This window comes from Lathamus discolor, chromosome 3, assembly GCF_037157495.1.
Source record: "Lathamus discolor isolate bLatDis1 chromosome 3, bLatDis1.hap1, whole genome shotgun sequence".
Taxonomy (NCBI): Eukaryota; Metazoa; Chordata; class Aves; order Psittaciformes; family Psittacidae; genus Lathamus; species Lathamus discolor.
In genome coordinates this window covers 87351541-87377401 of record NC_088886.1, presented here as the reverse complement: position 1 = coordinate 87377401, position 25861 = coordinate 87351541, and the positions used below count along the sequence as shown (strand labels likewise).

Sequence of the window (25861 nt, the reverse complement as noted above, 5' to 3'; positions counted from 1 at the left end):
ACAGTAATTATGTACATCCAAATTACATGCTAATTAAATTAGAATCAAATCGCTCTAAATCGAAATCAAATGAGGTAGTGAGAATTAATCAATGACAACATAAATAAAGAGCTTCCTTCAGGGATATTTATTGTAACGATCCACGCAGGAACCCGATCTGGAATCACCCGTTTATTTACTGCCGGAACAGTAATGACTCGCGGCTCAACGCTAATTGGAAACGACCGGTTCCGCGGGGCAGTGGAGCTGAAGGGTGGCCCGGCGACCCCGGCCCCGGGCCGGAGGCCCGCGGCCGCCCGCCCCCGGGTGAAACCCCGCGGGCCGCTCAACCTCTCCGGCCCTGTCCCCTCAGCGCTGCCCGCTCGCCCTCAGCGAGCCGCCGGCCCGCCTCCAGCCCCAGCTGCTCCCGCTCCGCCCGCGGGGAGCCCCGGTCCCTGCGCAGGCCTGCGCCGCTGGGCCTCGGCCCTTCCCGCGGCGCTGAGGGAGCCGCCTCAAGGCGCCGCGGGCCCGGGCAGAGGGCTAACCCCATCCCGCGGCTTTGGAGGCAGGAATTAACAACAACCGCACGCTCTTACCTTCATCTGTGAACCGACAGCACCTCCTACCGGGCCCCGCCGGCGCTGCCGAGCGGCCGCACCGGGCCGGCGGGCGTCCCGCGACGGAATACCCGGAGGGGCCGGGGCGGGGCGGGGCGCGGGGCGGACCCAGCACCGTGAGGGCCCTCACTGGGCACATCGTCCCGGGACCCCACCCCTTCGGCTTTTAAGGCAGCCAAGGGGGGCGAGGGAGCCCCGTCCTTCCACAGCCGGCTCGTTCCTCACGCCGGGGCAGGGGCGCAGGGGAACGCAACGCGAGCCCTCCTCCAAAGCGGCACCACCTTCCCCCGCGCTGCACCGAAAGCAGAATGGGTGTCAAGAGGACCAGAGCTGTGCTCTTCAACAGGTAGTCTTTGAGCTAGATACTTCCAAACCGCTGCTATTCTTTCGGTCTAATTTTCGTTCACCATGGCCACCATCACAGTAAGCCCGTGCCATCTGCCGCTCTTTTCGTACGTGATAAGGCAAGATGTGCATCATATACAGTTTAACTACATGCTAAAAGAAAATACAAAATGCATAGCCCACAAAAATGAGAGACTGGTGGACCTTGAGCTGTCCTTCCTTCTTCAGCTAAAAGTCAGCTTGCAGTTGGCAGATTCCTGTGCCAGACACACAATCCGACAGGCCTGTAAGCAAGAGACGTGTCTTCAGAATAGAAGAACCTTGCAGTACTCGCTGGCTGTTCCTCCTTTCACGCTGCACTTAACATGAAAACGTTCTACCAGAATATGCCTTTTTCCCTATCACATTTCTCTGTCCTCTCTTACACAGAAGCATAATAACTTCTTCACAAGAGGTTTCGTTCAGATTGTTCGTACGGGCGTTTTGTCAGTCTCCTCCTGTTCTCTCTACATCGGAGCTCCCACACACACATGAATATGGGGCCTGACTCTACTGAATTGTGCACGCCCTTCAGCTCCCAGCTGCTCTGGCAAGAAAGCCTGGAGCAACCTAGCACAAATGCTTATAAAAGAAGGTGACATCCCTTAATGGCTCACCCTTTCAAACCCATTCACATGCACTTCAAGATAAGCCAGGTCACTTCTACCATGTGTCATACTCTGTGATACTGAAAAGCTTCTGAGTGACTGATGCAAGAAGTGGACTGGTAATAAAAGACAGTCCTATTTGTCCTGTGAGTGAGGAGGGGAAGAAAGTTGCTTGCCAGAATACAGAGGATTCTGAAAAGGTGATGCCTTTCCACCTGCCCACTAATGTACTCCCACTGGCCACCCCTAAATGGCAGAGAAGCATTTCTTTTGCAAGAAAACCCCTGTGAAGCGTTTCCTCATGAATTTGTACGGGTTCAGAACTTGGAGAAGGCAGCAATTCTTACTGTTTTTAAAGAATAAGGTATTTTATTATGGAAGCTCGTCTTCATAACAATGTGTGCAGAAAATGACAATCATTTAAAAAAACCCTCTAAAGTTTGTTTCACGAAAACAAAAGGATGACTATTTACATTCACTTTCTACCACAAACAATGAAATACCTGAAGCAGTTGAGGCAGTAAATATTCTTTTCATGTCTTGAGGGATTATTGAACAGTAACTTGACATTGTACTGACACACACCAACAGGGGTTCAAGATGTTTAGATAGCCCTGACCAAGCTTGTACACTGCAGGAGGTCAAAAAATGTTGGCTACACACTTATGTGAACTATGTCTTCTCTGTTGTTTTAACTCAGGAAATTGATCTCTTACAGGGAACTTTAGGAAAAAATGCTTCAGTATGAAAAAAACCCAAACCCTTGACAATACGGTGTTTTGAAATGTGAAGCAGTGACTTCATCCAGAACTATCTCAACTGTTTGCTAGTGTTCAGCACATCCCAGGACTCCTCCCAAATTACTCTCTGCTTCCCCTGACAGTTGCATCTAAACAGAAATCACCACTGACAGAACCAAAAATACTACATACTGCTCTGAAATATTTTAAACCCCTAAAATCAGGTCTATGAATTACTGCATGTATACAAGAGGTATTTGCCAACAAGGATATTTATACAGTAAGAAAAATACCATAACATTTATACCTAATTTACAAATATTCGAACATTATAGAAATGATGTCGTTGGCTTTATGTAGGAAAATCTAGTTACAGAGGTTGGAAAATGAACAGCAATGCGTAATTGAGCCCTTGTTAAAGGTATTCATCAAAACCCAGAGACGTTCTTGTTTGCACCTGTCCCCTATGCTATCTCTTTTTTTTCCTCTCTCTGCTTCTGCTTCTACTGCGTCTGCTCCTTTCTCTGTGTTCCACTTTACTGCACTTGTCCCTATAGCTCTCTCTGCTTCTTTTCTTGTCTCTGTGAACATCTGTGCTGGGGCTTCTGGTTTCATGTTTCCTGTGCCGCTCTTCACCAAGGCTTTGACTTGGACTTTCTCTTATTTGCCTTTGCCTGGAACTGCTGTGACTTGTGCAAGGACTTCTCCTGCTCCTCTCATCCGTGCTTGGGCTTCTACCATTCCTCTCCTTTCTTTCAGTTTCTCTCTCGTTGGTGCTATGGTATCTGCTTCTGGACCTTCTTTCCCCCTCACAGGAGCTCCATTTGTTGTTCTCCGCAGAACTGTCTTGCTTTAAAGGCCTGTATGTCTCCCTATCTTTGTCCTTGTTACCGTGACTACTGGAGAGATCTTCATAAAGTTTTTCCTTCCTTGTCTTTGCCTTTCCTTCTGAATCGCTGCTGCTGCTGCTAGCCTCTGAAAACTTGTCTTTTTTTCTTTTCTTAGAATCCACCTTCTTTTGTGCCGCTTTATCTCTGCTGTCAGTCTCGCTATCACTGCTGCTTACTGAAGTCTCACTGGAGGATGAGGAAGAGGATTTCGTCTTATGTTTCTTGTGTTTACTTTTGCTTTTTTTCTTTTGCTGCTTTTTCTTCTTTGTCTCTTTCTTTTTCTTTTTCTTCTCCAGACGATCCAACTTCCTTTTAATTTCAAAACAGAACAGTAGCGCAATCAGATGTGTTAAGATATTCTAAATTACGAAGACTTTTAAAGTTCACTACTTCTGATGACCCACACTATAGCAAATACGCTGTTTTCCTAAAAACATGTTGAATTTCTCTCCTTTCAGCAAAATACTATGTTTAAGCTTCTAACCTGAGGTTAACCGTATAAAGAATCCTCCTGTAATCCACAGCTGCTCCCTCACAACAGGGGGATATGATTTTTTAAATTCTTTAATTTTAAAAAAGATAAGTAAGAGGTGTCAATTTTAGCCTTGTAACGAGGAATGAATACATTCAGTAGTGCTTATCCCCTTTGTCAGCCTGCTCTGGAGACTGGGAAATCATCGCTGCTTTTGTTTGTACATTTTTAGAAGAGATTTTGAAAATGAAACAAACCCGCCACAATTAACATTCACCTTCTATTAATGATGGAAACAGACACTCTAAAACCTGCATCTCCGAGTTTTACAGGCAAATAGTATGCTCTTTTCAATAACCTCTTCTGACACAACTAAATATTTCCATCTTCTAGCCATAAGTACAATATTCTACCGTGCACATGATGCATTCACTGTTATTTGACTGCTTTCACCTAGTTTTAATTTTGTGTCTGTGCTTACTCTTCTCTTATTCAGTGATTGAACAGTGAAACTACAAAATCCCTTCAGACTAGTAAAATCTAAAGGACCCAAATATTTACTGAACTTCAACTTTCAAAATATAAAGTATTATAATTTCATTGTGTTGGGCCAGAAGAAATTAAAATATTTTGTTTTAAATTACTCAAACTCATACACATTCCTTACCTAAAAGTAACATAAAATACGCCAGTTGCTTTCAGAGAACTATTTATTATATATGCAAATACCATACGTACCTACCTGCTCATGTACCTGCTTAGCCATTCACCTTTCTCCCTTCCTCCCGCTGCCCATGTACATGCCCATGTCTTTTAACCTAAAAGGCCATTTTAACTAAAGATACCTGTACGGGATCTACTAGGTAGGAAGTAGTTAATATTTTTCATTTTAAACATTTCCAGGTTATTTCAAAATAACATTGCAAAATAACAGAGCAAAAAGAAAGCAAGATCTGTAGGATATAAGCAAAGAATGAAAAAGCTCATTGACTTTTTATTAGAGCAAGACCACAGGGAGCTCCCTCTGCTGGAGCACCAAATGGGAAACCCTGAGCTGAAAGCACTGTGGAGCTGAGCCAGCCTTGGCCCTGAGGTGCAAGGTGAGGCTCAGTTTAGCCACACAAACCTTGCCAAATTGTAAACCAGTAAACAAGAACATGGGATTTTTAATCCTGGAAGAAGATGCTATAAACAGTGGAGTGCAAAATCATACCTTAAACCAACAATTGACAGCATCTTCAGCGAGCCAATTGTTACTACTTCAGTATACCTGTTAAACTGGAAACAAGCCCCAGCGCAAAGGCGTCACAACTAGACTAGAACAGCCAGATTAAACCAAAACCAATTGGATAAAAAGCCCATGCTGCATAATGCCATTTATGGTCAGGTGCATGCTCGACTAAGCTGATTTTCTTCTGTACCGATGGTGCTAAATTCTTCAGTGGCACAGAAAAGTTACAGGGACAACCACAGAGTCAGAACTCCTGGTGATACAGATCCCCTTCACCAGGTATCACACTTACCGTAGAAGTTTCTGCTTCTGTTTGGTTGACAGTGATTTTAAAAATTCAACTTCTGGATCATCCTCTCCTTCACTTGCAATGAATTCCTAGGAAAATATGGCAGGATATTAAGTTCTTACATATGAAAATAATCTCTTCATTCAGATTTCTGTACTTAAAGTGATGCCTCTATGCACCTTATTTTTGCACTGGCACAAATATATTCATATTACTAAGTCAGCTTAAGACTCTCTGGAAAGAGCAGCATACTCACTGCAAAGCAAAAAAATCCCCCACATTCTGTCTCAAAAGCTGAGTAGGTGTTTAATGTGGGGTTATACAACAGGAGTTATCAGGAACGTATGAAAAAATCACTGCTAGGGAAAGAAACATTTCTGAAATAGTTAATAAAAATGAGCCCATTCTGGAGCCCACATGATTCCCCAGGATAAGTCACTCCATTGTTATCATGCTTGGATGAATAGGTAAGATGCTAGTCCTGCTTGAACCCAGGGTAATTTAAGCAAATTACTTTTCTGTCTCGCTTTAGTCATTAGGAAAATGGGTATTAACACATCTACCTCACTGTTGTGCTATTAGTCTTCAAATGTTCATAAAGTGTTCTATCAATGCAAAATACTGTAATCATATAATCTACATACAGTAACGCAATCAGCAAAGCATAGTTACTTTGAAGACCCTGAATTCTTCAAATTATGTGCATCTGGTACACTACAGTTCTCCACTGTGATGTTTTTAATTTTAGCCACATTCAGGAGCAGAAACAAGAAATAAAGATTAAAAGCTCATTCAAAAGAATCCCTCCACCACACCTAACATGAACTAAACACACTGGTATCACTGTGGTTCACTTAACAGTGCCACCATGCTAGGTTTCTCTGGGGTACCCAGCTTTTTTAAATGCAAAGGTACATCCATCTGTGGAGACACAATGAACTGCTGATTTGCTCAAGATGTCAAGGCCAGCTTGAGGTTGTCCCCTCTTTACAAGTGGTTTGACTATCCTGCCATATGGACAAAGGGCATTTCATGGTGGCTCACTCAAGGAGCATATACGAATTTTTCACTTTAAGTTTTTACTAAAGCACCTCAATTAGAAACGTACCCTGTGCAGTCTAAGTAAAGACAATTACGCATTTTCACTCCCCAAAATAATAAATGTAACAATAGTCAATCAATTGATTTGATTGACTCAGATACAGCATTCCTGGCAGTCATCACTTGTGCATACTTCCTCAAACCTCATCCAAAGGTTAGCGTTGTATCAGAAGTATGCGGCAAAAGCCCTAACCACCCCCTTCAGGAAAAATTCAATTTCTAGTCACCCAGAGGAGGGATTTAATTTATTATATGTGATTTTAAAAGAAGTAATTTATGATTCACCATTCTGACTTGAAACAAAGCTGGAAAGCAGTAAGGTTTTGGACATTTTTCTACTCGTATAGCTATTCAGCTTTCCTATGGATATGCATATTTGAAAACATTAAGTAACAATTCACAAGCAATCACATTTAGATTTATAGACATTTTCAGCTTACTGGTAAAAAGATCATTACCTGTGATGGATCATTTGCGGTCAAGTTTCTCCCCAGTACATTTTGTTTCAGTGCAAACCCACTGTTTCTCATCTCCGCTATTAGCTCCGAGGGGTGCATTGATGGCCCTGTTCACAAAAATCACAGTCTGAATGTATCATTTATATCTCTCTACCTTTTTTGGACTCCACAGTAGGAATTCAGCTGAAGCTTTGTTAAGTAAAATCACAGCTAAATCAACTCAATAATCTTCTGCTGAGCAAATAATCAGATATGATTTTCTAAAACAGCAGTCTGGAGATTCAGAATAGAAAATAATTGCATTTTTCTGTAAGTACAAGGGGATTCTCTTATGTAACTTTGTCATGTTGAAAACAATATATTTAGGTAAGTCTAGAATACATTTTTATTATAGCAAAAAAGCACAAGAAACCTAAAGAAAGCACATTAAATAAGACTTTAAGGTACCTCCTCTCCCTTAAAACACCACAAAAATGCTCTTCTAATATGTCACAAATAAGGCATTCTTCATAATGGTACAAATTTTTGAACTTGCATGTAAGAAGTAATCATTATTTGAAACTCAGTACACGTACAGAATATAAATAAATACATGTGAAAGTTACCTATGTCTTCACTTATTTACTTGGGGCACCCAGGTATGTTTAGACTCAAGGCTGTTACCTCCTCAGAGATTTCTGGTTTATCAGTTTGAAAATCACATTGTGTGTTGCACTAGAGGAAGCATTTGGGATTAGGCACTTGTCATCTTTCTTTACAAGCATCTAACAAGGAGTAAAAAATGAGATGTATTTTGGGTCATTCAGACTCAACTGCACAATTCATAACCCCTGTAACTCACTCTTTTGCTTTAACTGAACACCTGTGATCATCAAAACTTCATGTACTTGTCCAGTTAGGTACTTTTTCTTCACCCTAAACACAGACTCTTTTGTTAGGTTGCTTTCAGTATATTTTCTCACTAGTTCATTCATGAACCTTCCTGTCAATGAATTAGCACAATTGTGTAAGGTAAATCTAAATTAGAAGGAATGTAAAACAGAGCATGGAGCACATGATAACTATTACTTCAGTGAACTAACTGTAAGTGATAAGATTAACTAGTCTTATGAAACTTACTGATCCTGCTTTGTGGTTTTAAGAGTCTGTTAGTTACCGAGATGGACAAGACTCATGGATTTTTAATGCAAAGTAGTATGGAAAGTAAAGAGAGATTTTTACTATGGAAAATATACAGAAAGTAAACTAGCATTGTCTCAAAAACTGTTAGCTTCGACTTCTTAGTTTTCCCATATAACACACTGCGTACAGAAACAGGCAGGCCTATATGTAAAGCAGGAAGGAAGAAGATAAAACTTTGAAAATGGCTTAAGGAGCCCTTGCATTACTTTCTTTTCACAAGTCCCTCATTTTGCCCAGCAAAAGAATTTTCTAATGAGATACCTTACAGGTTTTCCTTGAGTTTACATTTTTATTAAGTAGGGGGTTGCTTCCCACCCCCTCCCCATAGATTTCACCAAAAGTGCTTTTTCTTCTTACACGTTACAGTGTAATTGTAAGCTCACTGACTGCTGATGAATGTAGATGGGCTCTAGCATCTACATTTTTTGCTTATTTCAAATTTACAACCTTGCTCTGTTTGCCCAAATCTGCTCTGGCTGCAGCCGAAACTGACATTAGACAGAAACCTAACAACAGAACTTGGTTGTCTTGATTTGAAAAAGCAACATAATCCAGCCATGCAATTCAGTCAAATACCCTGTACAAGGAAGCTGAATGGAGACAAAGCGTAGAGTCATGAAAACTTCACCGTACCAAAGAAACCAAACCATTTGACCAGACTGAAGCCTGGAATACCCCTACTACACAAACGCAGTAAGAGCCACTGCCTAACAAAGTAACCCAAGTAATTTTTCAGGTATTCGCCCTTCAGTGTCTCGGTGCTGTACACATTTTGATGTGTATTGGATACCTATTCTGATTAGCATGATTAGATAAATAGATGAATATAACTTGTCCCAGTCTATACAGATTTGCAAAAGAACTAAGACAGAAGCCCTAACTTTGCAGTTCTATAGAGGAACTACAGACAGAATCCAGACCAGAGAGGCACAAAGGCATATTGGCCTTCAACAGCACTATTTAACATTATTTTCTAGAAGCAAATCTTCCAGGTTCATTTTGTGCGCAGCACTGGAAGAGGTAAGCAAAACTAGTTCCACTTTTACTTACAATGCTTACAAAGAACGCACAATACTACCGATTTCTGTGCATTTGTGCCCAATGGATGTGAGTTGTGCTGTACCACACTGAACCATGCAAGTGAACAAGAGACCTATCAGTGTGCTGCTCCAACCGGGACTCAACACACAACTGCATGCAAACTTTTGAGCTAGCTTTCACATGCTTTTTAGAGGTGAAATCAACACAAGGTTTAAAAAGCAAAACCACAGGGAAGCTTAGAAGGAAAGCAAGCCAGGCAAAAAAATATTAAAAATTACATGACTTTTGTTTCCTTGTTTGTCAATGATGTCAGAGATGTTCAGATATTCTACAAAACTTTAGTCACAACGTGGCATTGCCATGACAAGGACAGTTAACAAATCCATGTTATTCTTGTTTTGTAGATGTATACAAGATACATCACATGAACCTCGAGACTAAAGCAGTTTCTAAGATAAATTTTGGTCTCCCTTTAATTATGAGGGAAACAGCAATTTAGGTTCAGCCTAGCTTGTAAGGAGCTGCAAGAATCTTCATGAAGATTTATTAGGTACATGATTTTTACTGTAACTGAAGGTTTTAGGCAACACCAGGAAATGAGATTCAGAATGTAAGTGCAGCCCATAAATAGAAGTAGAGTCACAACCCTCCTGTGTGCAGACTCCAGTACATGTACACTGTCCACTACAGTTTATTATGGAGTATTCTGTAAGCACCATGTGATCTCTCAGTTTTAGAAACATGGATGTTTTTGAGAGGATGACACAGGTGAACAGCCAATGCCACTGAACTTCTCAGTTGTTCTGCTGCACGATGACATCAACACTGCATCGCTACCTTTGCACAGCTAGCCATGCTAGGCCACAGTAGGGAGAAAACAGTATCTAATCTGGGAAGTCTTAAAGAGAGTGTTTTCTATCTGCTTACGAAGCCAAGAGGTTTAACTAAGACACTGTATTTTACAATGCCTGCACAGCTTAAAGTAAAGCTCTATTACTACCTACTTTTATTCTGCAACACGAGAATAAATAAAACTTTTATTCTCACAACTGAACTCCTTTGCTTGGAATCACAGGAATCAACACTTGGTGACTTTCTTTTCCCATTCATGACTCAAGAGGCTGATTTTGATTTACACTTTAATGATTTCAATTTAATTATTTGGATAAGCAGATCTGATTTTCTTTGAAATATCAGTGACAGTTTGAGGTCTCCCAGGGTTCCTGGGCATGAATATTTCATGTGACAGCACTGGGGCTTGTAACACACTTCTTTTTGGGCTGCTTCTTCACAGTGTCTTAAAAGATGTAGATGCCTAAATGTGTGAGCAAATGATCACATTCCAATTTCCACACTGTAAGTAAGTGTGGAAGTGTAAGTAAGGAATTTCTCCTGGCCAATACAAACAAGGGAGACAAAAACTGTAAAAGCAACTCCAAACACTGAGCCTCACTTAACAGAGGTTTGCAAAACTCAACTTCTCAGAGGTGTCCCTGGCTTCCTCAACTTAGGAGCCAAAACTTGTATCTTGGACCTACCAGTACACTGGTTGGCAGAGGGCTTCTTCCTCTGTTTGGTGAATTGACTCAGGAGTCCTGTTTCTTGAAAATGCGATTATGCCCAGTGTGATCAAACCTGGTTTGCATGGTAAGCTAAACTGGTCAGTCTTCTCAGCCTTTGGGTTATGACTACGCTTAATGTCAACACCCTCCAGATCTTCAGACAAAACAGTACAAAGTATACCTGATAGCCAGGCAAAGACAGATAGAGTTCCAACAAAGTCACAGACTGTAAAACAGATGGTAAGATTGAGCTGAGAAGCTCTCAGCTGGCTAAATCTTGGGAACTGGTGTTAGCTAAGCACTCCTGGACAGCACCCATCAACTTCCAAAAAATCACTCCTGCATCAAGCATAGAAAAATACTTTGTGTAATATAAAAACTGTCCTCATGGATGAATTCTGTATGGACTTGTGACAGCATCTGTGATCAAGCTACCTGCGTGATCTCATGTAGGTGAAAACATCTGGAGATGACACTATGCCATGAGTTGACAGAGCGTTAGATATAGGAATCCTGTAAAAATAGCTGAATGTTACAACTTCTGACAAGCAGTCTCTCAGCATTCATCCATCAGCAAGCTAAAAATAAGTTCAAAGTTACAACGTTTCATCATCTGTTTCTTTTCTTTCTGAAACAAGTCAAATACAGTACCTTGCTATTTTTGAATCTGACTGTCAAGCTTATTTTCTGGAATTTACATTTTGATAGGGGAAAAAAAAAAGAAAAGAAAAAACCCCTTAAAACTTTTCCAGATGACACTTGCTTAAAACTAAAACATTTATCTGCTTTAAAATTAAGTCACAGTCTTGGAAAAGCTTTTTACCATACAGTGGAATTAATTGCACACTGATATCATACTTATTTTTATGCATTGAGACAACTGACAACTTGTTAAGTTTTTCTTCAGCTACAGGTATTTAAGATTATATTAAGGGCTTGCACAAAAGAGGTTCCATAGTTAAAGACCCATCAAAGGATTTTTAAAACATTTTTTTTCATGGCTTTTAGAATTCTTAAGAAACAGTGTTGTCAAGCAAATAGGCTGGCTACAGCTTCTTCCTGATTCTTAATTCCCACTAGAAGTTCTTGCTTCACTAATTCTATGTTATCTTCTGTTTAAGATATTAAGGAAAAAATCCAGACAACTCAGCTGACTCAGAGTCAGGGTGCAAAATCTGGACACTCAAACCATTCAGTAAAGTATGAAAAGAAGGATTTTAGCCTACACAAAGTACAACTTGAGCGCAGCCTTGGCTCGACAGCTGTTGGTGTACCTTCATATTTGTACAATTAAATAAACAGAAGAGCTGTAAATAGATTTTTTTTTCTTCTGAAGCCTATATGAGGATCAATTATACTGGATTACAGAATGGTAACACACTAGGATTTCTACAACATATTGTAAATGCCTTTTTTTATAACAAACAAAGATCACTCCGATTTCTTATCGTACTTAATTGAGATCTATTTAACAGAATCAGTTCTGGTTCTACCAACCAACCAGGGGGGAAATACAGTTCTGGATTTCAGTTATGTAAACGCCTAGCTTACAGCAAGGTCTACCCACCCTGCGCTACTGCCCCCACTCCTGGCTCAGAAACAAGAGAAACCTATAGCTGCAATTAATGTTTGATTCTTTCTGTACTGCTCCCAAAGCTACAATGTGGAACGTACGTAATGCGCTGTTCTCGCCAGAGTGTTTCCTCTAAGGTGGCTGGGCACAGGAGAACAGCGCTAGCTGTAATGCACCATCTCGCAGACCTGCATTAAAACATCTAAAGCACAGTTTTCAAGTTATCCAATATTAGAGAACAGTATGCTAAAACCTCTGTAAAATGACTGTAATGATTAAATGCCACTTTTTCTGCAACGGTTTCAGTGGCAGTAAAGACAGACCATAATGTTATGATTGCCAGTATCATCAAAAATAGCACTTTTAATTCTATCTACACATGATGCACAATCTTGACAGTATCTGCTCAATTTATTGATAAAAGCTTTTGCTGCTGTCACAGTGCAGATGAGCAAAGTGAATTATTCTTTGCAACCAATTAAGTTTTAAATGGATTTTTATTTGGAATACATATAGAAAGCAAACTGATAAGAAACAGTAATAATGTAACCACTATTCCCACCTGTGGCAGGGGAAATTACAGTATCCAGATGTACTTAAGATAGCGGCAGTTATGCATGGTTATGAAAGGAAATAGACTACTCAGTATAAGAATTACTGGAAAATGCAGTAGATTCTTCATGGTATCATTTTAACTATAACTTTTTAACCTTTATTTTAACTAACGCCCATTTTGTGCATCATTAAAACTGACCATTTGGAATAGAGCTTTCCTACAGATTCCCCTTCCTGAGAATGTCTTCTTGTGTGGACATCTTTTAGTTTATGGATGTGATGATTTTAACCTAAAAATGTCACCATCATCATACCATCACACTTTGGACCTGGTAACGGAGATGTAATTTATATGAACATGAATGTAAACAAAACACACGTGCATATCTGCTATCAATTCACTGGCATATGTCACACTTAGTATACTCCACTCCAATATGCTTAAAACTCAATTTATGAATGAAGGACGAGATACTTTCAAGGCTTATCCTTTATTACTACATATTTTTTGTTAACAAAGCAGGCCTAAAGCATGTTGTCTTCATTCTTTCTTATATGTATTTTGGACAACATGAGGCCATAATTCTTCCAAATGGAAATTTGATTTTCTGTGAAAACTAAAGTTAACAGTGGCAACTAAAGCCATGCTCTGCTGCAGAAAAATAACTAAGTAACTACTCCAGGGAGTATGCAAACATCTCTTCCACATAAATTACATTTCCAAAAACCACTCTGCTGGTGGGTTTCAGTTTAGCACACCATCACACGGAGGATGAATATACTCCAAATCAGAATGCTGCCTTCTCTGGGTGGTAGCAAAGGCATAATGCATCATAAAAGGCTCTTCAGATTTTGCCTTAAAAAAGTAACTAACTTTAAAATTAGCACAGACAGTTTTGTCAATACATCCATGTACTTTCTCGGCAGAGTTTTGTGTGTCTTTTTTCATATGGCTTAAAAGGAAATTGAACAAAAATGGAGAAAAAAAAATAGAAGTCACAGACTGAGCCTAATCGCACTGTATCATTTGTGAACTTTTACAGCGGTTGTGACAGGGACAGTAGACATTTATTTATCTAAAGGACAAAGAACTACTATCAAAATTATGTGCTCATGATTCTTGGTTATGCAGAACATAGCAAATTTATGCTACCTCCACTAATTCAGAATTGATCATTTTTTTTTACTGATAATTTTCCCATCCATTTCAGAGATGGCTGCATTCAGACCATATTTACACTTCAAAGTGACTGCTGCAGTTGGCATTGAGAGAAATCGATGAATAAAAAAACCTCTGGCTTTTAATTAGCTCTTCTTCAGAGGGTCTGCAGTTGAACTTAATTTAACACTTTAGCACTGATTTCAGTATAATTTGCCATGCTTTTGTCATTGGGTATTTCAGAGAAACCCAAGTTTCCTTTTGACTTGTTTTTCTGAGTAGTAAAAACCATTTAACATTATCAAACTGCTTTAGGAATCCATATTTATTGCTTTAATGCTAAGCACAAGGCTTCTAATAGAAATCTGTATTTTATGCATTCACACCAAATACAGTCTTCTGAAACATAAATAGAGGATTATTCTAAAATATGACAGTTAACTATGTGAAGATTTAGTTAAGGTTCCTACTGTTCACAATCAAAGGTCTCAGCTGCAGATCATAAAGGAAGGTTTCATATACTGTATGTTTCTACAGATGACCATTTATACAAATATTCACAGCTAACGTATTCAAATACCTTTTCTTTGTTGCTATAGATTCAAGAGAATAATAATAAATTTCTGCATTCCTGATACAATGCAGATTTCTAGCTATTTGGAAACAAAAAAATACCATATCTGTCACTAAAAAATACACGATCTAGACATAATATAGATTTCCTTTTCTGCTGTCTCCGTATGACTGATTAATTTAAGTGATTACTATGGAAAGGAATTTCACCCAAAAGCTAAATATCAGATGAACACACTAAGTGATAGACTGACGGAAACTACAACCACGATTAGTTTAAGGGCACTCAGGCAGTGAAGAAAGAGGACACAGACTGCAGGAGCCGATAATGAGTCTTTAACAGGCTGTATTTTCAGAGACATACCTAGTGTTTCTTTCTGCAGACCATAAGACACTAGATGCACACACATATTACTCCATTACATTTTTAGCATTTTTGCCTGAATTTTCCACAACACACTGATCACTTCACAGTATTCTATTTTTCCTTGGTATTTTCACTGGACAGATCACATACAGAGCCAGCTGGCTGTAAATCATTCAAAGTAGTCCATAGCAAAGAAGGATGCCCAGCACTCTCCAGTCTTAGGTTTCACAGGCCAAGAGCATGAGAAACATTTTTAATCTTACCATCCCATTTCTAACTATGTCATTCATAAAATTACCTCCCCATCTGAGACACTAGCCTGACTTGCTGATAGTAATAACAGGTTATTTGTTAAAAAAAAAATCCCAGATGATTAAGTTGTAAGCATTTAAGCTTTCACAGCTTTTTATCAATCCCAACTCCTCAACCCTCACTGAATAAGATAGATTGCTTGGGGGAAAAAAGAATAATATAAAGAATAATAATAATTAAAAAAGTAGTATTGAGTGTGTCCTATCTTTACCCGATCAAGAAAACTGCAGGCAATTTTGAAGTAAAATAACAGTGTGACTTCAGAGCATTTGCACAGAAAACTTACCAGGCTCCATTCTAAAAAAGTCAAAGGCTTTCCAGGCTTCACAAACAAAAGGTACTGAAAAGCACATAAATCAACAGATGCTGCTGTTTAATGATAAAAAAGGATTGTAAAAACAGGCAAACTTTTAGATACTAGTGATCTGGGGTTGTTTTGCTGGTTTTTTATTTTACACATGCACATGTACACAGTGACACATGAAGTCAGAAACACAACTGATATTTTCACCTTGTCTGAAATCTGAAAGTTAGGATTTTATCAGTAAAAAACCCTGTAAATCAGTTTAGCCAAAGAAGCATTTTGATTGCCTAATTTAGCTTTGTAAAGGAGAAATAAATCTTATAAGTTGGCCCCCATAAGCCTCACAGCTGGAATATTCTAACACTACTTTGCAGTTTCCAGTGATCAAAGTAAGTTACTTTCTAGCTAAAACTAAGAATTTCATAATGGAAATAATGCAACACCAGGGGGTGCAGTTATCATGAAATAATTACACTCCTGGGAGATTACAGACAAGGCTGTACCCCAGGGGTGTGATTATCCCATGATAACCACATCCACTGAAATTGCCTTATTGCAAAAATAATCTCTATTCACTGGTGAGATATTATTCAATAGGCACTTTTTAAACGGTAAGATTATTATTTTTTTTTGTATGAATTACCAGCTAGATGAGTAAAATGGCCCCAGAAGCAAAATAACCAAGCCACCATGCATAAGTTAAGGTACTGATTGTGATTTTTTTTTGTTTGCTGGAGTGCTGCAGTGTACGTCAAACCTTGAAAGACAGCAGCCTCTTCTCACAGAACACAGTTCTGTGCCACAGACATGCATTCACCTTGCAGTGGTTCTACCTGAGCGAACTGAAGTCCATGACTGGTCTCTGCATACAAGATATTCAACACTGAATCCAAACCAGCAATTGCCATCAGTTTATGTGCAAAGAGCAAGATTACAATGCAGTCTTCACCGAAGATTCTAAGACAAGTATCTTTCTGACAAAATAAGAGAATCACAGCTTATAGAATTTATGTGGTGGAAAAAGCCTATGTTGGTGCTTACTTTGCGATGTGGAAAAAAAAAGTATGTAGGTGATCAATAACTCTTTCCTCACAGAGAATCAGAGTAGAAACTTTACATAATAAAACAAAATCAGACATAGGAGTTCCATTTTCATTTATCTGAACTCAAACATTTCCTCTGAGGCTGAAAAAATAGTCTCAGTCCAAATAAGACATTCTGGTTTGATCTCCTGAAGCAGAAAAAAATTAGAACAAAACACAAACTGCATTTTTATCAAGTGCTCTTGAATTTGGCTTCCGCATTACAAACTTTTTTGTCAACTCAAATAAGAAGTGTACACGCCCCTGAAACTCAACTGATTTGGGCATTTGAACAAACCAACCAACCAACCCCACTAATTCCTGGGGTTTTGTTAAATGGAAGTTACCATTGAATTAAGACCTTTGAAGGCCCAGTTCTTGGACAAAGTGAGAAGGATGGGGAAAAGCTGCTCGTCCTGTATTTAACTCAATTATTTGGTTATCCTAATAATATTACCTTCATTTTATGGCAAAAGCTTTTGCTTTTGATCAAGGAGAAAGATCAAAATGTCCCTCCAAATAAGCAAGTGCCAATCCTTTATACACACATGAAGATTTGTTAGCAATACTATGACTACCACTGTTTGCACTGGTTTTGGCTGGACTGTTTTTTTTTTCCCCACAGTAGCTTGCATGGGGCTGTGTTTTGGGTTTGTGCTGAAAACAGTGCTGATAATCCAGGGATGGTTATGTGCCACAGCATCAAGGCCTTTTCTGCTTCTCACCTCACGAGTGAGTATGCTGCGGCTGCACAAGAAGTTTGAAGGGGACACATCTGGGACAGCTGACCCCAACTGACAAGAGGGATATCCCACACCATATGACTTCATGCTCAGCATATAAAGCCAGAGGAAAAAGGAAGAGTGAGGGATGTTCACAGTTAGGGTATTTGTCTTCCCAAGTAACCGTAATGCATGATGGAGCCATTCCTGGAGATGACAACACCTACCTACCAATGGGAAGTAGTGAATGACTTTGATTTTGCTTTACCTCATTGTCTATCTTAACCCGTGAGTTTTCCCACCCACCATTCCGATTCTCTCCCCTATCCTGCTGTGTGGGCCATGAGTGAGGGGATGAGCTGCCTACCTGGGCTAAACCATCCTGTTTCCTTTCCCAGTTAATTAACTCTTTACAATAACGTTCCTGAGAGCAGTCACCCTTCTACACTAGATATTTTTAAAGACTTCAAAGTTATTATATGATGGAATTCAGTCATGAGTCTAACTGATACATAATGAACTTCTCCTGTGGTTCCTAAACTTGTTTGTATGAGATGTTTCCATCCTTTACAGGAGAGCAGCTAAGTTCCTACATACTCTTCTGTGGACAGAAATACATTTGGGTAAATACAGTAAGAGAGCAATGAACAAAACACAGGAAAATAGACTGACTTTATGTGTGCTTCTCTAAAGCAAAAGAACACAGTCCAGAAAAACAAGGCCTGTTGAAAGTCTCCTACAGGGAAGCCAGACCATTTCTTTAAAGCTACATCTGCAGAAATTTGTGATGCCAATGTCCTTACAATATCAGATTCAGAACCATAAGGCTGAGGGCTCCCAATTACTGATTGCTTAGAGATTCATTACCAGCCAAGATGCTTTGCAGTGCAGGGACTAGCATCTTCCAGCAGTGCGCTCTAACAGGGGAGAATGTTTCCAAACTTTAAAGAATCCTAAGCTAAATTTAAGCAGTGTAACTACCACACACTGCCTAGAAAAAATTGCTCAGTTCAGTTTGCAAGAAAAGCACGAGAGATCATCTTCTGTTAGAATGAAGACTATAACTCACGAGAAATAAAGTGCTACCAAGTAACTAAATTTGAAGCAATAGAGATCTTTTCAAAGACTTCATGCGAATATTGCAAAAAACTGCTCTTCAAAAAATATAAAATTCAATGATTTACAGCCTAAATTGGGTCCTTCTAATATACTTCATAAAAGAATTGAAGTGCAGGTATATTGACTATTGTACTAAAATTTTATTCCTTATTATATCTGCAGTTATCAGATGTACCCTTCCATTTATGAGACGGTATTTACATTCCAGTTTCCTGACATACAGGCTAGGAACAAGCTTTCCAAGATGACTTCCTACATATACAGTTACTTCCTGACCTTTGAAAGTATTATTTGCTCTAAAACCTTAGCCCAACATTTGTCAACTTTGAGACCTGATTGCAAACATTTTTATATATTTTATATATTTTATATATTTTTATATATTTTTATATATATATATTTTTTTACACATTTATCTACTAAAACCCTGAGTCAAATAAATTACATACACATTTCATACCATAAGCAATCATGCCCTATCCTTGAAAACCCTACTGATCGCTCTCTTCAGAGATACGTTTTCTTCTACATTCTAAAAATGAACAGCTAGCTTCTGGAAATTGCTCTTTGGAGTTCAGACCTTATATGCCAAGTCATTTCATAATTCATATACATATTTATTGATAATCATAATTAATGGAAACTCTGGACTATTTACATGGGTTTTACCAGTTTTCTAAGCATGAAGAGACACTTATTTGTGATACATGGTGGGGGAGTGTGGAGATGGGTGGGAAAAAATTTAAGTGCTTTTGGTTGGTTTGTGGTTTTTTAAACCTAATCATAAAGGTTTCATGAAAGAAGATTGTATCATTACAAGTCTGTCCCTTAAAAAGCAGTATTTTTTGCAGTTCTGGCCAATCTGAGTAAGAATAGTGCGGCAATGGACATGTTTGCAGTACTATAAGATAATCAGAAAATAATTAGGAATTTAGTCTAGAAACACAAAAGCAGCTCAGGAGTGCATGCGATTACTGATAAAGAGCAGTAGGAAGAAGCAGAGCTTGAGAAGATGTGCTGTACAGAGGAACAGAAGAAAGTCCCTAGAGGTGGATACCAATTCAGCATTAGGGCTAGCAACAAAGCATTAAGTAGAAGTAATGAGAGGAAACAAAAAGCAGCAAAGAGAAACCGTCAGGACAAGATTATATTGTTGGGGGGTACTGATCAAAACATGATAGAATTTGTCTTTTTTACGTTGCAGTGTCTTGATAGGAAATGTAAAACCACTGTTTTACCTTCAGTGTAGGTTAGTATTACAGAGCTAACTGCAGATCTGCAGCACTGTAAGAAACGGGTACAATTAGCAGCAGTGCAAAAATACTTACTCCCATCCCAGATAAGATGAGACTGTTGTAAGGGTTTAGTTAAAAAAAACCCCAATGTGTCTTTTAAATGTGTGATGTAAGCTTTAACTTGCCATGTATATGAATCACGAGTCTTAAGAGAGTCAGTGAATTCCATAACTTGTGTTCTCACTTAACTGTAGTGCTTCATTTGCATACATGGAATTTCCAAAAGGTGTCAAGGCAGAGTAATTTAGCTTGTTATTAAATCAGATGAAGTTTTAGAAAAGCTGATGAAAGGATCGTATTCCTGGGGTTACAAGAAGTAGGCAACCTTTCATATGATGATCTGATTAATGATATTACCACTTCCTATAAGCCTTGTATCTGCTGTTAAATCAAGATCTTAAAATTACTTTAAACTTTACCTACAGTGTTTTTACATAGTTTCCCTGAAAGGAAGAAAATGTATCAGTATCATTACAGCTGACTATTCAAATCCAGGAACAGCGTTTTACAAATTATATATACAAACCCTGATCTGTCACCCACCCCTACGCCCTGAAATCCTTCCTCAGCCTATGAAAAAGTCTATGCTCAGCATAGAACACTGTCTTCTAAGTTCCAGAGTTGAAAATGAGAGGGCACTGGCACACTCTGAGAGCTGAGTAATTTTACAGCACTGTTCTTCATACAAAATTCATTATCTGTGCTAAATCCTTCTCTTTAGGCTTAGAAACATGGTTTGGAAAGCTACCCAGGGAACATTTATTGGACTAGGAAACATCCACAGCAGTCAAACATTGCCTACACCTAGATGCATAGTTCAGTTAGGTTTCAAACAAGCAGTTAAGTCTTATATTGACATTGCAAAGTGTCCATATTACACTTTTATGAATGAACATTTTCAAGGTCATGCAAGCAAGTACAAATACTTTCTGCTTTCCCAGCCAAACACATCTAAAATTTATCCACTTGAATGTGGTGAGGGGAAGCAAGTTCTGCAGCACAAAAGCATATCTGATATGCAAGAGCTGCACAATACAATTCTACCACCACTGAATGCTCCAAGCACAATTTCTTCTAAGATAAGAATGAGGCAAAAAATAATCTGATGTTATAACCTACTGGAAAAGAAAGCCTAAGAATGTCAACTACAGGGTGGCTCACACAATGGTATAATAATCAGACAGTGCCTACAAGCAGGGAAGTGCAAGAGGCACCATTTCCTTTAACTCCAGTCTTCCAGGACTCATCTGAAAGAAATGACATATCCAGGTGATCTGATTCTGAAAAGCAAAATTGTTGGTATGCTAAATATGGAATAAAACTAAGAGCTACTACATAAAACCGATAACCTGAGGAAAGACAGAAGAAACTAGGTATTACCAAGTGTGCAACTGTAATGGCATCCCCGCAAAACTGAATACACAATATGGCACATGATCTTAAAGCACAGTACAGCAACGCTGAAGACTCACCCATGTTACCAAGTGTTTCTTTATGGTGCCACAATCTTATGAATCTTGAAAGTATTACAACTTATGGAACACAAAGTGTTGTAGGTAAAAAAGAGATTAAATTTGAATGTTTATATAGAATCATAGAACAGTTAGGGTAGGAAAGGACCCTAAGATCATCTATTTCCAAACCTCCTGCCATGGGCAGAGGCACCTCAGACTAGAATATCCACTTCTTCAAACCTCATCTAACACTGTGTGACTTCAACTAACAGGAAAACTAATGGAGGAATAAAAACGTAGCTCAGGAAGCAGCAAGAAGCCACTGAAAGGAAACCAGGCATTTGGAAACCTAGATTTCAACTGCTTGTCCACTTAGAGAAGCACAATTACATATATAAAACAACCCCAAACCTCTACATTTTTCCAAGTAATTCACAAAGATACATTGATACAATTCCAGCTTTTCCAAGCAGTTTGCCAGAATCTGAACAGGGACAGTCTCTGATAATCTATTACAGGTTTTTTTCTTTTGTGACACAAATATTTCATGGTGATATAAACAATCTCATTGCAGCGTCTCAATTTTTGCCACAGATAGAAGCAAAGCAACATTCATTATGGCATCATTGTAGAATGCATTACTAATTAAAACATTAAGTCCCTGTCATTTGGAATATTTAACTTGGAACTGTGGATCCTACATTTAGAATAAGGAAGTGTTTTTCCTATTACATCAACTCTTTGAAATACTGAAACTTAAATGTCCTAAAATTAAACATGGCAAGTTCTCCAAAGGTTTCTAACCCCCATCTTTAAAAGATGTTCATTGCCTACCTGAACCATCAGTGGAGACAGAACTCGCATTAATTCCAGACAGGCCAAATAAGGGACATTCTCGGTCAGTGTTTACATGGCCCCACTTGTGGCATTTAATACATTTCACATTCCGCACCTAAAAGGAACAAAAAGAATAAAAATAAAAGACTTGACATAATTTAGTTAACAACATAGCTTAACATTTACAGAAATATCTGTTATTAGGCATTAGAGAAGCTTTTAAATTCATTGATAAACAGATGATAAAATTAAGAGAGCTCAGGTGAATACTGCAGCTAGACAACGTTTGAAATATACCCAAGACATCCACAGCATGAGATTTATGTAACTTGCCTGGATACCAAATGGCTGATCTCTGATATTCATATCATCCTTAGCATACCTGTTACACAACACAAAAGAAAACAAATACTGACTTAACATTATTTTTTAAACCATCATATACAAAACTATCTTTGATTGTTAAGTGTGTATCCATTTCAGAGATGTACTTCCAGTAAACATTAGTTTTAATGTGTTTGACAGACATGTAAAATTCAAACAAGAACTTGAGCTTATCGATGAAATAGTTCCAGGTTTACAGGTTTTACTAATTAACTGCCAGGATATGATGAGATTATACAAGTGACCTCTTCAAAAACAAAGTGGTGAAAGAAAGGGAAGGAAAAAAAGAGAAAAGGATCTGAAAGGCAGGTAATAAATATATTTATTCAGATAAAAATCAGACATCTTACTTTTCTCGAGGGGCCACTTTTTGCCATTCAAATTTGTATTCTGTCTCTCCTTCCTGCTATAAAATAGAAAACATTGTAAGTTTGATTATTTTTTTTTCAATACATTTCACTAAGTAGGAAGAAAACAAAGAAACGATGTAATGAAATACCTCTTTAGCTTCCTCTTGGAATTTTCAAAAATCATGCAAAGAAAAGAAATAATATGTTACTTATACATGTAAAATGCAGCTGGTGTCTAAGCTGGAGACAAAACATTTTGTTTACATTAATACAATAGTGCAAATACTCAAAGCAACTAGAAAGTAAATACAGCACACATAAATAATCAGCATCTAGCATATAGTTACAAATCCTGTGAAACAAGAATAATCTTTCAAAACTACACTAATTTGATATAAAAATACAAAAAAAATTTAATCTTTTTTTCCCAAAAGTAGCAACAATACTTTAAAAGAAAAATAAGTTTTTTAGAAAAAATCACTAGTTTAAAACTGCATCTGCTCTAAGCTTAAAGGATTAATTTAAGAGCTTTAAAAACAACTGCAAAAGTTGCTCCATGAGAATGAGCCCCTCCAAGCATTTCCAAGGGTTTTAACGTAAAAGGGAAAGATGAATTTTAAAGGGAACATGTTTTCTTTTAATGGGAGTACATAGTCTTAGTTCTGCAGTTATATTCAGATTTCCCTAAAATTGACCGATATAAGTATCCACAGGGTAGTCAGTAACTTCTGTTTATGAATCTACTAAATACAGTCAGTCACACCTACCAGAGTGAGGTTAGCCAGCATTTCTGGCTAAAGAACCTCCGTATTTATTATTTATAAAACTCCAACTAATTAACTTATTGCTTGGGTATTTCCTGTGCATGACATGCATCAAGCTGACTTACAGGCAGAAATTTAAGCGAAAGTAACTCTGCCAAAATACAGGTTTGTGTGGTCTGAGTCATCACCTTGGTAAGGCGTAGTCCTCCTCATCCACTGGCTTTAAAATCGACTAAAGAAACACCTCTGGTCAAGGACAGTATTTCTGCTGCTGCCAGGAAAGATACTGTATCTCCCTTTTTCCCTTCACATTGTACTGTTATTTAAAAAGAAAACCCAACCATTCTCAGTCTGAACGTAAAGCACTGCAAGATCAAAATTGTTACATACTATGTATGTCTGCATATTCCCAGAGGAAGAACTGGAAATCCCACCTTGTAGCATTACCTCACTATGAACACAGTATTTTAAAATAAAAGACATGATGCTTATTTCTTGTGAAGGCTTTTAGCTCTGCAGTCCTGTCTGCTCACGATCAGGAAACCACAGTACCTTTCTTTGCTCCAGGTGGGGCCTCATACATGAAATTAAGTCCATTCTTCACACGCTCATCCCCCATAAGCAATCTAAATAAAAAGGACAGAGTATGGGGTATTATTTCTATATATAAAAAAGTGCAACAGGAAATTGTTATAATAACTGGCAATTTTTCATTTGTTAACTTGAGTAACAAAAGTTGAATGTCAAAAAAACTGAGACCAGCCAATACTTTCGCATGTTCCACTGCATATCAAAACCTATACATTTCAACCACAACTGAAACATAACTGTTTCCACAGAATTATGAAAGACAGATCTGTTTAGCCTGGAGAAGGCTCCAGGGAGACCTTATAACACTCTTCCAGTACCTAAAGGGGGCCTACAAGAAACCTGGAGAGGGACTTTTTACAAGGGCACATAGAGAAAACAAGCTGAAATGACTTTAAGCTGACAGAGGGGAGATTTAGATCAGGCACTAGGAAAAAAATCTTCCCTGTGAGGGGGTGAGGCACAGGGTGCCCAGAGAAGCTGTGGCTGCCCCATCCCTGGCAGTGTTCAAGGCCAGGCTCAATAAGGCTTTGAGCAACCTGCTCTAGCGGAAGGTGTCCCTGCCCATAGCAGGGGGTTGGAACTGGATGAGTTTTCAGGTCCCTTCCAACCCAAACCATTCTATGATTCTACAAAACATATTGTCACACAAGGCTACGTGCTATTCTGTCCAACACAGCATATTCTGAAATCAATTAGAAGACACGAGCCACTTTAAAGAAGTTCTTGTGACCTCTAGTTAATCATAAATCGATTTATGAGTCATTGTCCTCTCCTACTACCACAGCAAATGGGAGGCAGCATTCCAAATAACCCACAATATGCTCTTTACTGCCATGAAAACCAGAAGCAGTGAAAAAAAGTGTGTGATCTTATGCCAGTTCTCACCTGTTATCATAGGATTCCTGTTCTTTCAGATACTGTTGCATTAATTCTTCCTGTCTTTTCTTATCATACGATATTTTCTGTTCCGCCATCCATACCTAGTTAAAACAAGTTTGTACTTTAAACAAATACAAGCCCCACCACTAAATATGTTCACATATAAATACTTAACTGGCTTAATCTATTGAAAATACTTAACAGGTAAAAATTCCCATTCTAATCACATAAAATATACTATTTTCATCCAGCATTTCAACAAACGAGCTTCACACAAACAGTGTGATTTTTATAAGCTACAACTCCAATCCGATTTAAAAACTGAAGAGATATGAGAAAATTGAGTAATCCAAAGGGAAAAGCAGGCTCAGAAGACACCGTGGCTGTGACACTGTCTTTCCCATTGCAACACTTCCTAACGGAAGTCTCAGAGCCCCCACACCCCAGGTTCTCTTGGAGCCCCTGGAATGGTCCAGCTCTGGGAAAGCGACATTTGGAACCAGGTCAAGACAGGCCTGACATACCGGGAAAACACGGGCACATCGCGGCAGCTTTCCTGTGCGATGTCTGGTGCCTATTCGTCTAGATTTGAAACGGTGGAGCCAAGGAAAGGCGATACGGCACCGGTTATACGCACCGGTGAGCGGGTAAACCCGAGCTCCCAACTATCTCCTCACTTTTCCTTCTCCCAGCCCCAGTCCCACCTCAGGAAAGCCGACATGCCGCTGCGGTACCCGGCCCCGACCCAGCGCCCCGGTGCGCGCCTCACACGGCCGGACCGACCGCCTGAGAGGCCAGAGCAGCCGCCTGCCTCTCTCACCTTCTTGATGTTGGACTTGGAGGCGGGGTGGAAATCCTTCTTGCACATGAAGTTGGCGAAAGACTTCCCCATGGCGACGGCGACAGTGAGACAGAAGCTCCTCCGCCGACCGGCTCCCTCAGCCAGCTGCCCCCGCCGGGCCTTCCGGGTCGGCGGGCGGGCCTTCC

The 25861-nt window shown here is 39.1% G+C and overlaps 1 protein-coding gene across 1 annotated transcript; it reads right to left on the bottom strand.

Annotated features, from left to right (window-relative positions):
• Positions 1-1928: 1928 nt before the first annotated feature.
• On the bottom strand, positions 1929-25854 carry CIR1 (corepressor interacting with RBPJ, CIR1). Its single transcript, XM_065670332.1, has 10 exons — positions 25695-25854; positions 24881-24975; positions 23957-24030; positions 22790-22803; positions 22641-22696; positions 22240-22288; positions 21904-22021; positions 6770-6876; positions 5214-5299; positions 1929-3527 (listed from the first exon to the last, which is right to left on the bottom strand). The coding sequence occupies exons 1-10, from the start codon at positions 25764-25766 to the stop codon at positions 2798-2800; spliced, it is 1401 nt and encodes a 466-aa protein (XP_065526404.1). The 5' UTR covers positions 25767-25854; the 3' UTR covers positions 1929-2797.
• Between the last annotated feature and the right edge of the window lie 7 nt (positions 25855-25861).